Source organism: Pteropus alecto, unplaced genomic scaffold, assembly GCF_000325575.1.
Source record: "Pteropus alecto unplaced genomic scaffold, ASM32557v1 scaffold95, whole genome shotgun sequence".
Taxonomy (NCBI): Eukaryota; Metazoa; Chordata; class Mammalia; order Chiroptera; family Pteropodidae; genus Pteropus; species Pteropus alecto.
In genome coordinates this window covers 18,091,519-18,108,042 of record NW_006441071.1, presented here as the reverse complement: position 1 = coordinate 18,108,042, position 16,524 = coordinate 18,091,519, and the positions used below count along the sequence as shown (strand labels likewise).

General features: G+C 35.8%; 1 protein-coding gene across 8 annotated transcripts in view; it reads left to right on the top strand.

Annotated features, from left to right (window-relative positions):
• The window catches only part of TRPM3 (transient receptor potential cation channel subfamily M member 3), a 497,328-nt gene that overhangs the window by 255,040 nt on the left and 225,764 nt on the right, over positions 1 to 16,524 (top strand). For 7 of the 8 annotated variants that reach the window (XM_006918420.2, XM_006918432.2, XM_006918428.2 and 4 more), the window contains 2 exons: positions 632 to 756; positions 13,925 to 14,096. In XM_006918420.2, coding sequence (XP_006918482.1) covers positions 632 to 756; positions 13,925 to 14,096 — 297 coding nt within the window. Of the gene's footprint in view, positions 1 to 631; positions 757 to 11,641; positions 11,766 to 13,924; positions 14,097 to 16,524 lie in introns of those variants that run through there. The other variant, XM_025051438.1, reaches the window with a different exon arrangement.

Below are 16,524 nucleotides of genomic sequence, written 5' to 3'. Positions count from 1 at the left end.
CACTTTTAACTATGGTGATGAGGAAGGCCATCATGACAGAAGAGGAAAACAATTAGAATGATAAAGATAAAAAGGTGTATTTATATATTTTAACATAAATTTTCCACAGAATATGCCAACATTTTTTTTACAAGTGAGTTCTCCATATTATGTATCTATAAATAGAAAGATGAAATTAAGGTTGAAAAATCTGAGCTGTTGCTACTCTATTTGAGTGATCCTGACTCTTACACAGACTGTGGTGTAGATTTAATATCAAATTATATGTGGTGCTTTTTATAGGATAAAGTCATGGAATTGGTTCTTAGTCATACTAACACATCATTATGCTTATATTACAAGAAAAAGATTTCCTAAGTTTAAAGAATTGTATTTATTTTTTATAGACATTAGATGCATTTTTTTTCATATAAAATAGAATAAGAAATGCATTGCTGGAGTTCATATACAAGTTTGGCAAACATGTCTGGCATGAGTTTATAGTCTCATAAACATGCAGTTTGTGTAGAAATGTGTCAAAATTTTGCATTTAATACGTTTAATCTTAGGAGAAACAGTTATAATTTCTTTTAGAACAATGGAAAACAATTGCTTTAAAAGGCAGGGGTAATATTTCTCTTTTTCCTCTTAGGTGTTATTCGTCATGTTGGAGACGCCTTGAAGGACCATGCTTCTAAGTCTCGAGGGAAGATATGTACCATAGGTATCGCCCCCTGGGGAATTGTGGAAAACCAGGAAGACCTGATTGGAAGAGATGTAAGTCCTGAGCGCTGCTCATGTATGTGACTTCTCATAGAGGCAATATTAAACTAGTAAAATAAAATTTAAAATATGTGTATTATAATACTCATTTAGTCCCTACCTCCCAAAATGAAATGTATTAGTAATAATTTATTGGGAGACTATAATTTTCTGAAATCTATCTATGAAAACTCTATGTCACTTCTTATGATCAAGAAAGGTCTTAAATAAGACTTAACTGCTCTCTTGGTTTAAATCAAACAGTGGTTTTTCCTACCTATCAAATCTTGCCAGTGCTCTTGGCAGGGTTACATTAAGATTAATTAACAACATTAATTCATTGGCTGATACATTAAACGAAGACTCTCCTCACTCCAGGTGTCCAGCTTCTTTATTCCTGACCCATCACCTAAGTCAGGGACACTACAGAAGGATATCTTTTTCATTCAAGCTTGTGATTTCCCTGATTGGCCTTTCTTTCTCTAAATGCTTGGGTGAGGAGTAGGCAAGTTGGGTTCTTTATTCCCCACTCTGGAACCACTCAGAAGCCCTTGACCAAACTTAGCTGGGTGCTAAACCTCTTCTTACTATTCCAATGGCCAGAGTCATGTACTGACCAATCACACAACAATTTTGTCAATGAGAACTTGGTCTTATTTTTTCTGAGTCATTATCTTATTTCTATTCCTTCCACGGGTCTCTTCTCTTTTTTGAAACTACAAACAGGTCATTCTCAACCTCCCTTAGAGGGTTTTTCTCTCTTACTACCCACTAGACTTTTTCCCCTATAACACTTTTCAAAATTCCATTGATAGGAATTGTAGTTAAACTTTGTATACAGATTGCCATACTTTATTCATGTATTTTTCCCCAATAATTTTAGCAATTATTTTTCATTGCTTCTTTCATCAGATCGACAGTCCTACCTTCCCAAACCAGGCCCGCCATAGAGTATACCAAATGTGCTAAGTAGTTTTTCCAAGTACCCTGAGATGTGTCTGAGACAAAAAACAAAAGAGAAAAAAAATCAAAGAGGTTGAGAATTAACTGGTCTTAAACTGCTTATCCTATTGTGTTGCAATACAATGAAACTACCTTATTTCAATGCAACACAATATATGCAACTTTTTCAAATTCAATGCACAATACTTTGAATAAAAACATCAAATATCATGAAATACAAGTAGTAAACAAATACTCTTTAAATCCTTCAGGTTCTTTATTTAAAGTGATAAGAAGTGTCCATATCAATGCTACCAAATTACATGCAGACACACTAATTTATCTAGAATATGCAGAGTAAGGAATGAAATATTAGTTTTATCAGTGTTATATGCTCTTTACTGAAATTTGCTGGCTGTTTTATATCACACACAAGTAGAATATCTCAAGCAGCAATTCCCAAAGTATTATGTAGTCAGAACTAGCTGGAAAAGTAAAACTGCTGATTTTTCAGACTGGGATTAGTCTTTGATGGAGTATGCTTGGGTTAATACTTGCCTTAGATTCCAAGTTGGCTTTTAAGTGTATGTTGATCGTGACCTAAAACAAATATATTTCTTAAAGAATTAGAATATGCTAAAATGCCCCTTATACCAAAAGTATTAATTAGTTCATTTTATTAACGAATGAATTAATTATTTAGAATGTTGTGATGATTCAGAAGTCATTTTAAATGCTCATAGCTTCAGGGTCTCCATTGTAAACCTAAGTCATTATTATTCAGTCTGGTGGGGAAACATTATGAACTTTCTTATTCAGATGAACTATAAATAAATGGAAGCTGCTTATTTCTTTATTCGAAAGAGAGTAACAAAATAATTATCTGTTGCCTAAACATTTGCAAAGAATGCTGGTAACTACCTTTTCATATCATTTTGTTTGATCACCGTGTAAATTCTATATGATTGCAGAAAAATAATACTTATATTACATTTGTATGTCTTGCTGAAAGAATCACCCCTAATTCATTTTCCTCTAATTCCAGCATTTTTTCTTTGATTTCACCTCCTCTCATGCTCCTCTTTTTTCCTCTCTTTTTCTTTCTCCCCATATATCTTCCCAGTTGTGTGCCAATATGAACTTATGTATGCTTCTGCCAGTAGTACTTAGTTACATTGTCTGACTTTCCAATGAAAAATGGTCTTGGTCCCAAGCCAGAGGGCAGAAAAGGCCACTTGTATATACAGTAAAATGTACACATTCATTGTCCTTGCTATCAGGGGTCTAATAAAAGCAAGTTATAGCTCACTAAGATCCAAGTGAACCTGCAGAGAGACCATGATGAAAAGGAAATGAAATTTTCAGGTTGTAGAGTACAGGAAAAACAGTAGGATTTTAGTTTTTTAGTAAATCTTTGACAAAGATCAATTGAATTTCAATCATGTTAATATACTTTTTCCACAAATTGGTGAATTGAAATATACATAGACTTTCCCGGGCTCTTGTGTGATAATAGAATTTGTTTTTCAACTTATAAATTATTTGGAGCAAAAATATTTGGTGCACAGGATTTATGACATAGCTTGAGGGAAATTTTTATGTGTTTACTATTCAGATCTGATCATTAAAAAGTAATATGATGCTAGGTTATCATAACCAAGTAGTATTTGAATAAAATGTTGGTGGTCACTGGTGAAAATCCCCTGAAAAATCATGAAAATAGAAGTGTTATCTGGTAAACTTCTTAAGCAGTTATAACAGTTTTCATAGCTAGTTTAATTTATTGCCTTCTATCTTTTTTCTTTCACTTTATATAATCAAACTCACATGCAATTAACATCAAAAAAATAAATCTCTTTGCATCAGACATCAGGTAGCAAGGAAAAAAACTTAATGTTAAAAGTCTTTACCACTTCAGAATTCTACCAAAATGCAATTATTTGAAAAAATAGAATAGTTCTGTTTGGGTCAATTCTGTGTCTGTGTTCCACAGTAATGTGGAAGAGGCACAAAATAAATGTCAAGGAAAATCTAGGAAATTTACTTGAAATAAATAAAAATATAAAGAAAGTGAAAGGTTTCATTTCTTATTTTATTATGGTGGATTTATTTTCAAACTGATTGAAAATATAGATTATTTTATTTCTGGAGAGCTAGCTCTCGAATGAGCATTTTTAGAAGCTGAACATTCAAGTACTACTGGAGTTATTTTATTGATAAAAGTAGTCGACACAGCACTTGCTAGTTGCTATTCATCTTAGAATATGACTATCCTTTTAGAATGGTACTATAAAGGCAGAACTATCCTAAACATGAATAAAGATTGACTTGCTCTGAGTTTGCCTCTAGATATTCTAAAGCATTTTCATCCCTTCAAGTCTTATCTCTTAGCTAGACATTAAGTTAGACTTTAAAGATACGAGTCATGTATTTTTGGATTCTCAGAGTTCAAAACAAAGCCTCACATGTAATAGGTATTCAAAAATATTAATGAAGCTGGATTGGGCATGATGAAATTCAAGCTACAAGGAAAATGAACATTATGGAGAAAATACTATAATAAACCTTATCTAGTTCACAAATTTACCACAACTTCATCTCTAAATATATTCCCAAGCTTGATCATACTGTAATGACTATAGTGAGGACATTTTTTTAACCCAAACATCGGAATATAAATCTATTACTTAGCAACTCAAGGTGGAGGTAGGTGTTTAAAGTTCTGTGTGTTGGGTTGGGGAGCAAAGTGTAGAATGAGAACAAGCCTTTCTCTAAACCCTCTGAAAAATGTGCGACTACCCAACTGAGTGATAGAACTAGCCTTGATTCTTTAAATTTAAGTATCTTTTATTTTGTTTAACCAAACCCTTCTTTTCTCAATAAATAAATCAATACAACAGACTTTAGTGAGGAATAATGCCATCAATACTGAGATAGTAATAATTTTTGTCTTGACATTTGACATGAAAATGTTATTGTTCAGGTATTAAGTTAACCCCACCTCTGTGGTTTCTCCATATTATTCTCACTTCCCCTTTCTTCTTCAACAACCCGTAATTCTATACTTCAGGCTGACCTCAAGACTCACTTCACCAAGACGTTTTTTCTGACTTCATTCACCTGTAATGTTATATCCCTGACTGTAATTCTCTCAGAACTATCTTCTTCTCCAACTTAATTAAAAACTCCTCAAAAATAGGGGTTGAATTGTTTCTTTTCTTTGTTTCTTAATAACCACTGATATAATACTTTGCATGAACATGAAGCATTGACATATCACTTAAACTCTGTAAGATTTTATTTCTTCAGCTCTAAGTAGATTATAAGAGTACTTGTTCTGCCTATTTTCATAAAAGATAGAGCATAATCATAATAATAGTAATTATAATTTATTGAGCTTTTATTTGAGAATGCTCTCTGTGATGCCATATATTAGCCTTATGAGGTATGTATTATCCCTTTTTATAATAAGGCAACTAAATAAGGATTAGAATTAAGAGCTACTCTCTGAAGCTCATACTCTTAACTGATAGTATGCCAGTTAAAATAAGAAAATATTTAATGACATTATGTTCTCATTGTTAGTTGAGAAGTAGCAAATATCTTACGCCTTTAAATTGAACTCAAAAAATAGACTCCATGAGAGTGACCGGAGTCCTTTGCTTTGTCCCTAGAGAACATCAGCCTGGATAGATGATTATAAAAGTGTCACCAGTACAAAGTCAAGAACAAACTTCCAATGAATTTTAACTTTTTATATGACTTATTTTAGATTTCTTTAGAAAACAATCTTACCAAAATTGTTTCAAGTAATTGAATAATTTCTAAAGGCATTATTTTTACTAAACCTAGATTAACAACATACATGCCAAATTAAAAATTCACAAGAAATAGCATTTTTCATTTTAACTTGAGGATGAAAATTGTGTTTGAGTCGATTTCCAGCATATCATCTTATGTAGTTATCAAATTATCTTGTTATTCAAAGCTATATTCCACTTCCTTAAATTATAGATTTATTCTCAGAATTTTATAATCTTTAAGAGTTCTTATATTTAAGTGAAAAATGTTCTTTAACATCATCCTTGTATTTCAAGCCAAGAAAAATCAACTTTCATAACAAAAAATTGATACTTCTGGTATAGTTATCAACTAAGTATGTGTATTTCTAAGGCTTCATACTGTAAGCTCAGAAAACTTACCAGTACTGGTCCTTGTATGGAGTTTATTGGACTTCCATGACAAAGTTAGATAAGATGTATCCAGGAGATGTGAGAGGAAAAATTCATAGTCAAGAAGACCTGCCCAAGTCTGTTACAGTTCTACAGGATCCAATGCCAGCTGAACCTGGACCACACTCAGGTTCTAGGCTACATTCACTTACGTGGGGAATGCCGTTTCGGTGAAGATGGAGTTAAGTTTGGATATGGACTTATTGATTTCAAAATTGCTGTGAGATATCTATGTGAAAATGTCCATCAGGATAGTGAGTCTGTGAGGCAGAGGCTCAGGAGCAAGATCTGTCTACACATCTAGATTCAGAAGGCATCTGCATATAGATGACAATTAAAGCCATTATGGTGGCTGGGATCACCAAGGGACAGTGTGTGGAGTGAGAAAAAGGGGAACCTACACCTGGATCCTAATGTTCTTCCAACATTTTATGGCTTAGTAGTGGAAAAACAGCAAAAGAAACCAGAAGAAGGGCTTCAAGGTAGGAGCAAAGCCAGAGAGTATTATGGAAGCCAAGGGAAAGGTGTGATTCAGAAGGATGAAGTAAAGAGCAACACCAGTAGAGTGGATAAGGAAGGTAAGGACTTGGAAATGTTTGTCCACTTTATCAGAACAGACGTCATTGGCATCACTGGTCCATGCTGTTTCAGAGAATGGTGAAGGGGCACGCTCCCATTTAAATGAACTGAGGAAAAAGAAGTAGAGAGAGCAAAAAAGAAACTATATGTATAGGTTTGGCTGTGACAAGAAGAAGAGATATGAGTAGCCAAAGGGAGCCATAAGTTGAGTGAGTCTTTTCATCAAGATGAGAGAGACTTGAGTTTGTTTATATATTTATTGTACAAACAGAGCTAGAGAGGAGATAATTGATGAAATAAGTCCCAGAGTGGCCCTGAGGTGAAAGAGTCCAGAGCTAAAGGGGAGATTAACCATCTATAACTTTGTCACTGAAAGAGAAGAAGAAAGAATATGTATGCAAAAGATTGGTGACAGGATATTGAAGTTTTAGCCTGGAGGTCTATTATTTACCACAGAAATGATAATAATATCAACAAAAATAATATCAGCACTTCTGTAGAGCTTGCTTAGTAAGTATCAGCGCCCATCTAAGCACTTTTAAACAGATAGTCATTTCACTCTCACAATGGCATTAAGAAGTTGTCGTTTTCAGTATCACTATCCTTCTCCCCATTTTACTGATGGTAAATCTAACCACAAAGAGGTTAAGTAATTCGCCAATATTTCATGACTAATAATGCATGTAGCTGGGATTTAAACCTAGGCCATCCAGCAGCCAAGACCATATCCTTGCTTATTATGCAATACTATATCTCCGTAATAATAACAGCTATCCACTTATTTTAGTTCATATGTGCATTGTTCTATGAATTTTATATTTCACTTAATCTTTACAACATTCCAATATGGTGATTATAATCATTATCAATTTCCATTTACATATGAAGACATTGAGACGTAGAGGGTAAGCAACCTGATTAGGGTTACCTGACTGGCAAGTGTGTAGGCACAGGAGAAAGATCATCTGCTAAGTGAGGAAGGATGGTGTTGGGTTACATGTGTGAGGGGAGTGGAGGATGATAGTCGAAGCCCTAATGGAGAATAGGAACCAGAACTGTTTAGAGCCCAGGGAAGGTATGCCAGGTAGCACAGAGGACCCAGGAGAAGAGAGTTAGAGGTCATGAAATTATGATGCATCAGCTAATCCAGAATAGAAGCCTCAAAGAACGTAATAATACACTGTTGTATCAGTTATCTATCATTTTGTAATGAATTACTCCAAAACTTAATGGCGTAATAACAACATTATTTGTCTCAGTTTCTGTGGATCGGGAATTTATGAGTGGCTTATCTGAGTTGGTATGGCTTGAGATCTCTCTTAAGGTCACAGAAAGATATCAGTCGGGGCTACATCATCTGAAGGATAGGATGGGGCTACAGTGTCCACTTCTAAGATTGCTCACTCACATGGCTGTTGGTTAAGAGTTCCTCGCCATGTAGACCTTTCCAAAAGCCTTCTTTATCAACATAGCAGGTGACTTCCCCCAGCATAAGTGATCCAGGAGAGAGCTAAGAGGAATTATTTTATGACCTGGTTTTAGAAGTCACATACTATCACTTCTGTTTTATTCTATTTCTTAGAAGTGAGTCACTGAATCCAGCCCAGACTAAGGGAAGATTTTCAAAAGATTTGAACATATAAAATCACCTCACTGATACATGGTGACTTCTGAACACATAACACCTTTCAGAACTCAAGGACCTTTTCTCACTGCCAGTAGACCTTATGTCTGAATAGCGCATGATTCCCCTCAGGACAAGACAAAGGTAGGTGAGCCTATTCTGGTAGAAATGAGGATGGCGCAGCTCTGCAGCCCACAAGTTGAAGGACACCTTTTCAAAGTGCTACAGAAGGATGTAATTGGATTTTAGTGGGAGTCACACAACTAAAGTATGTAGGCCCTCTTTGGAGAGGGATCCCTGGGTTTGCTGCTTTCTTGTTTGGATTGCCGAGCTGAGAGGAGGTATCTGGGTTTCAATGTGACCCTGCTTTATAACTAGACTTACAGCTGAGCTGCCTGAATAGGAAATAATAAGCCAGTATCCCCACTAGTACAAGCCTCTATGATTATGAGGGCACATACTGCCTTTCTTTCTTTTTTTCCCCCATTTCATTCTCTCAATTCCCATATTCCTTTATCTCAGACACAGAGATTGCTTCCCACCTCTCAGCGGTATCCCCTCTTCTCTCCCAGAAATGCATGCCTGACCCTAAGAAAACCTTACCACTCCTTTGTTTCTCTCTCTCCAAAGTACAAACCTCATTTTGCTGCCTGCTGGTGCCTTTCCTGACCTCTGTATATTATACAATTCTAGAGAACACTTCTGGAAATAATCTGATCAGCTATTAGAAAGACTTTAATGCTCAGCTAAGCCACTGGCAAAAATGTCCAGCAGCAAAATCATAATATCCTTTGTAAACTTAAAATCAGGCTGGGTCCTATCCTTTGTAAACTTAAAATCAGGCTGGGTCCTCTGTCTTCCTTCTAAATGTATCTTGGCCTATAAAGGAATTTAATATCTACATGGGATTTAGAAGAAAAAATGTTAGTGGGGCAAATGTGGCCAAGATAATTCTCTGAGCCTCTATAGTTTTGCCTATAAAATAAGCATGAAATACATTAATTCATGCAAAAGTGTCTACTTCAGTGCCTGGCATACAGTAAATAGTCAATGAATGCTAATTTTCTTCTTGCCTAAATTAGAATCATAGTGCCATTGGGAGGGAAAGAATGACTCTGTAGAAACACATCCCTAACCTTCCATTTGGCTGGGGCATGCTGAAACATACCTCAAGGGGTAATAAGGTCTGGGAGTGCAGTGTGATTGATGACTCAAACCTGATTTAGCTCAATTCAGTTCTGTTCAGAAAAGGCATCACAGATGATCAGATTGCCCTCGCATTGTAGAAAGAACCACAAAATGGAAGAGACTCCAGGACATGAGCAAACTACTTATTTTTTTTTGTAGTCAACACATATGGAAGGACATTGTTGTGCACTAACTTGGGAAAAGCAAATATATTCCTCAATTCAGACTGTCCAGACTCAATTTTAGAGGTAGAAAGCCTTTGGAAATTACAGTCAAGTTCTCTAATTTATAGATGGAAAAAGCTACCATCCAAAAAGTTTCTTTCAATAAATATATTTTGAACATTTTTTGCGAGATATCACCTAGATGTGAGATTATATGCCACTTCGAGCCAGCTTGACAGAACTTATCACGTTCATTTTGTCCACGACATTTTTATTCAGTGAGTAAGCAAATGAATGAATAAATTCAAAGACTTTTTCAATGTCACAAATTAGTAATTATTGGACCTAGAACCAGAACCCCAATCTCCTGACTTCACACTATGTACTCTTGGGTGAGACCAGAACATTCATGATTTTTGCTAGAAAAACTAAAGGAAACATCTTAGATCAGCTCCCAAATGACCGATATAATCCCATCCAGGGAAAATAAATCCAGCACTCTGGCACCAGCATATGAAAGATGTTTGGTTTTTCCACAGTGTCTCTGGATCAATTCCTTCCTAGCATCCTAGTATGATAATGACCCTACAAATGCCTCATACAAAGGACCTTCATTTAACAGTTTCCACTTCATTGCCTCTTTGTTTTAGAATCAAGGTAAACAAAGGCCTTGAAACCAGACTTTACCAATCAGCCAGTATGAAGTAGTATCCAATGGATTAATGAATGAAGAATTCTCTCATCTACCCTTAAGGGACAAAAAAAGAAAGGCAAAATGTCATTACTTAGAAGTATTCTGGTCCATAATACCTGGAGAGTACTAAGTATCTAAAACCCATTCCTAAGTAAATTTCTCTTCTGGGTCTAGATACCACTGTATTTACCAATCATGAAAGACCACTTGATATGTAGGCCATTCAGACAATGCCTTTCGCATTCCAGATTCCTCATCTGAACTACAAAACACAAAAAATTATTTGAGTGACTCCCTTCTCAATGCTCTCAAGAATGGTATATAACCTGGAAGTCCCATCCTTTATTCTTAGGAGAGAAAATGATCCATTACAAACGATAGATGCCGTAGGTCATTAGGGCTGGACTCTCTCAAGAAACACTGACTGAGAAATACAGTCGAGTAATCTCATATACCTACAAGCCATGAACATGTCAAAATTGTCTTTATGCATGTGTGTGTGTGCACACAAAGTCCTCTTTTTATCAGCTCTTAATGATGAAAATGTGTGCATTACCTTCAAAATTTAGTCAAAGAGAAAAATTAATTTGTATTTGGGTAATACAAAGGCATTATTTTTTCAATTTGAAAAATATAACAGGATAATCAGTAAATCTTTTGTAGATATGCAAATTGTTAACTCAAAACCAGACTTCTGGAATGTTTGTAATGAGAATATCAAGTGGATTTTGTAGGCAATTAGACCACAATACATTCCACTGAAGTATTTGGAAAATTATTTCCTACTTTGTAGTTAATCAACAAATAGTTCCAGAGCATCACCCTCTTAAATGGCCTAAGAAGATACAGCAGATAAAAGACACTTTGCATTTTTACCAACTAATTGCTATTTTTTTCTTTATTTACATTGTTCGATTTAAATCTCTGTGTAAAACAAAGGTCTGTGATTTGTCTCATAGTTTCATTTTGACCACTAGTTTGCCATTTTACAGTTTGTAAAATAAAGCAGAGCTTGAGAAGGAATTCACATTTATAGAGTGCCCCTTGGAGCCAGCCATGGTGTCAGGTACTTTGCACATATAATTTCCACTAAAGTAAGTAGTTTTATAATTTCCCTTTTGCAGATTAAAAATATGAGACTCAGATTCACACAGTGATTGCCAGAACTGGGATTGAAACAGATTTCCGTGGCTCATATGTTCAGAATTGTTCCAGGAGTCAACATATCTTCTTCCAATAATAACTAGAAAATCAGTACATTTAATTATTTTCAGATTTATATCCTCTGTTATTCAGCAGACAAAATTTCTGCCAAAATATGACCACTTTTAATTTACCTTCACATAAGATCAAAAGAAATGGGGAGCAGTGAGATGAAGAAATTAAAATTCATGAGTGATACGTTAAACTTGACTTTCTTATACAACTGTTTCAAATGTACAATATTCCCAAAGAACTGGTGTGCCCTGTTTCACAGGAAAAGAAGGTCAAAACTCAGAAGAGACTGAAGAATCAATGTCCTTAGAATCCTGTGGTGGAGGAAACAGTTATATAGAATATAGCCTGATGATTTAATTATGTTCTTTTATTCTCAGATTGTGGTGAGTACACTAGCTTGGCTCAGAATCATTTCCACGCCTTTCTTTATTTGAAAATGTCACTTTCACTGATGCTCTTTAATTAGGTTCCCAAGAATTAGAAAATATGTCCTTATGTTTCAGTTAGAACAAATGTCTGGGTTTACTGTCACACAAAGTTTAACCTCTAGAAAATCCACTGTCGCCTGCTGCTCACAGAATTGCTTTGGGTCTTCCTCCTCCTTGGCATGGAGCCTGCTATTAGAAAAGAAAGAACAGTAACTAAAGCATTTTCTTTTGTCCAAAAGCACAATGCGGAGGCACTTTAAGAATAGAAGGACTTTCTGCTAAGCCTCTTTCAACAAAGCATTAATATTTATTAACTTCTACTCTATTGTAGAATGAATGTTTTATGATCAAAAATAAGTAACAACAAAATGGAAATTTCAACCACCAGCAACCTACTCTTTCAGTGATAAAGAACTCAGGATGGAGTTAGCCAACCACTGTCTCTGTATTTTGGGGAACTCTCATTCACTAATGTAGACAAAGGAATAATTGGATACTGCTCTGTGTGATTACTGGAAACAATAATCAAAAAAAGTGATGGGCTTCCTTTATCAGTGGGAGCCAAATAAAATGAAGCTATGAATTAATATTACATTAATGCTACATTAACAGATAGGACATATATTAAAAGGAGTGAAAGGTATTTCAAAAACTCAGAATTACACATTTTAAATTTAGATTAGATCGGTTCCCGAACAATTCAGAAAAAGAGGGGTTTTTTTCCAGTTTAGAACAAAAGCATGTCTGTCTCGAGTTGTCTTATTCATTCATTCACTATGTATGGAGATTCTGTTTGCCAGACATAGAAATGTGGGGTATCGACATCAGCATTAAGTTCTAAAAAAATGACTTTGATGAGATCTTTACTATTGAAGAGTGTCCTTACTAAATTACTTCATGATTCCTTTAACAAACTACTCAATCTTACTATAGCTTCTTATGCTGAGTTATTACGTACTGAAAATGAACAAGAGCATTTCCCATTTAGAGTCAATGTGCACACCACACAGAGGCACAGGAGGCATTTATTTCTGTCCTTCCAATTTCAGTGATCCAGTACAGGGATGATTGTACTAGGAGCGTATGACAATGAACTTGTTGAATGTTCCCTTTTGATAGTCTTGAGTGAGGTTTCTATTTAAATATTTTCGGAGTAGACTTTCAACACCTCATCTTGTTTCTATTGTGTCCAAGCAGTATGGGAATAGGAAATAAACATTAATTTTGGAATCAGGCAGGCCTGGGAATGAATTCTGGTGTTGTGTGTATTGAACGCTTGGAAAATCTACTTTACCTGTTTCTTTATCTATGAAATAAATGTAACATCATCTATTTTGCAGGACCATTTACGAGGATTATAGATAATGTATATCAAGGAACTAGCTCACGAAAGGTTTTGCTTTTCTTTTTATATCAAAGATCTGAGAGACCACACTAAGAATCGTTCTGTTTTAGATAGCATAATTCACCATGAAATTGCAATGAAAAGAACAACAAAAAATAATAATAAGACAGTGATGATCACTTTGAGCCTGATTCATACCTGCCTCATGAGGCAGGTATTTTACATTGCATATTTCCACTTAAATAAGTTATCTAATAAAAACAGTATTAATTTTACATAACAGGATTTTAGATTACTGAACGGGCTTGACAGAAAAGATCACCCTCCATTTCCCACCATTGTCCAAAATCATGACTGCACTGCTATACCTATTAGAGTATGGACATGATGGAGAAGAGAAAGAAACAAACAAAGTAACTAAGTTTTAAAATTATTTCTAGTTCATCAGCAAAGAAAAGATCAACTTCAAAATGAAGCTGTCATTCACATGCCAGTTTTTGAGTACAATGAAAGCACAAACTAGTTTCTGTATGAATTCAGCAAATAAATAAATACATAATCCTTTAAGCATAATCTTGCTTTGAAGAGAATATTTACCATAAATCTTGCTTCTACCCAAAGCAGTATTAGGAAAAGGAAGTCCACTATACTTTCACTATACCAAAGAATCGATTTTCCTTCTCTCTCTCTTTGCTCTCTGTCTTGGTTCTCCTTCTTATATTTTGCTTTCTTTCTCTCACTTCTGCCTCTTCCTTTTGAAATCCTGCAGGTTGTCCGGCCATATCAGACCATGTCTAATCCCATGAGCAAGCTCACTGTTCTCAACAGCATGCATTCCCACTTCATTCTGGCTGACAACGGGACCACCGGAAAATATGGAGCAGAGGTGAAACTTAGGAGACAGCTGGAAAAGCATATTTCACTCCAGAAGATAAATACAAGTAAGTAAGCTACTTTCCCCACTGTCACGCCTCCTAGGAAGCGTGTTAAAAGTGAATAACTTTAAGTATATCATGCAGCAATATCATAAAAACTCGAGCAAACTTTGAACATGGATCATTTTTTTCTACTGGGCCAGTGCTTAGAATTAGAGGAAGTTGTCTCGAGGAGGACGATTGGAGGCATGAGACATGATCACACAATTAATTAGTGGATTCCATCTCATTTATCATGCATGAATAATTCAATCCCAACTGGGGTTTGTGAATGCAGATAAGCTTTTCTCTCCAAACTTTTTCCTACATACTTTACACAGTACTCTAAGGAGGAAAGACACCCTAGAGAAATTGTTTCTATTTATTAAGCTATTTTTGGTAGCTAAAAAAAAGAGGGGAGGGAAATAAAGCTTTGATCTTAGCACAGATATACAGATATGACTGTGCGAAGGCCTTACAAGGGAACTGACAATCTCTAAAGTATCATGTGTAACCATTTTGATGAAACTTTCATTCTTTTTCAACTTAATGTATGTATTGATTCAGTGTCTCTTGATTTGTATGTATTTAGATATATTTGTACTACATAATACATATCTGATGGTTACACTAAAATTACCTCTTAAGTATTTCTATGTTCTGTGCTATATTTATTGTGTACGCATTTGTTTTAACTGTGAAAGGTGACATTGTAAAAACAGCAGTGTTCCCCAGATCACAACATACCTTGCAGTTAAATATGATAGAGCTATAAAAATAATCTACCATCCCTCCTTACAAAATAAAATTCAATTCATTTTCACAAAGCAACATACGAGGCTTTATGGCAGGCTCAGACTTTGTGGTAATTGTGTGTCCCATCAGTGAAACTTGGATTTAATTGATTGAACTTTCAAAGCCTGAAATTCTAAATAGGAAAAGGATACTCTTTGGCTAGATACATTATCAAAAGTTCAGTGTAATGTGATCAACTTGTCCAAATGACTTTTCTCTTCTCTAGTCTTTTCTCTGCACCTATCCCAGGTGGGGTTCCCTTGCTACAGCCACCTTCCTCCCAGAACTGGGATTTTCGACCTGTCTGACCACAACTTCTTTTCTCTATCTTCTCTTTTCTGGTTTTACTTTCAGGAACTACTGCTAGCTAGGCAGTCAAGTTTCATACCTTCATCTTTTTCACAGGAAAGTCTGGAATGATAAATTTTGGAATAGGCCTGAAGTCAGAATTCTATCTAAAAATTCTATCTTCTATCTAAGAATCTTCAACTGTCTTTGGAAAGAGAAACCACAATATTATCCCGAGGTAAACATCTTTTGGAGAAAAAGAGTAGAAAATCTATCCAGAGACCAGCATTAATCAATTGTAACAAATCACTATAACCAACAGGTGGTAGGTTTTGTTATACTAAAATTGAATTTTAGTATAATATTTGATAGAATGTGTAAATGTTATGCAATTAGCGTTATCTACTTAGGTTTTTATAGCATTACTTTTTTTTAACACCATCAGGTTAAGAATGATATCCTAAATAGTAGTGATCTGAAAGCTGAAGGAGATGGGAACAGGGTAGACAAGAAGCAAATTCATGTCAAGTTCAGTGCTCAGTAAAGAGACAAAAATCTGTCTAGACAAGCCAAGCATGTCATTATTCCAGGCCCCGGTGGCAGCTGAGACAGTCAGTCAGTAGTGTTTAAAGAAGAACTAGGTATGATTGTGTAAGTTATATACCCAGCCAAGGAGGCACCAGCGAGAGTTAAAACATAGCCAGGATTCTATTAGCCAGGCATAGCTAGGATTCTATTAGCCAAGCCCTGTACCTTAGGCTGCATGAGGAAAAGATGCTTTATTCTAATTGGCCATCCTGGAAGGGGCACCCTTTTGTAAATTATGTGCTTTGAGGAGTGACTTTATGTGTGGATAGCCCTACAGGTCCAGAGAGGTTCATGGACAGTCACCCACCTCAGTGAAAAACAGAGCCCAGTAGTATGGAGTTGAAGAGTGGGCCAAGGCAGATGGTCAGGACATCAAGGATGCTGGAGGAGCCAGGATCCCATATACATGGAACCTCATGCCATTTGTGTAGACACTGAACCCTTGTAAGATTATCAAGGCAGGTAGTGGTGCACAGGTACATTGACGGGTAGGAATCTAAGCAAGGGTCTTGGATACAAAGTAGGGGAGAAGCATGAACCCAGGTACCAAGCTGAGACGTAAAGTCAGAGAACTTGGCTTGAGGCTCCTGAAATGCTCCAAGTCCACAAACAGGATTAGGCCTAGAATCCGGGGTTGGGCTGAGCCCCCAGAGTGGCTTAAGTGACAGTAGCTGGAACGGGGTAGGGGCAGGGGGAGCCATATGGTCATTGTAATCATAATTTATAAACATAATTTTTCTCCTTGCTTGGGGACTCTGTTTGAAGCTTAATAGAAACCCACAGG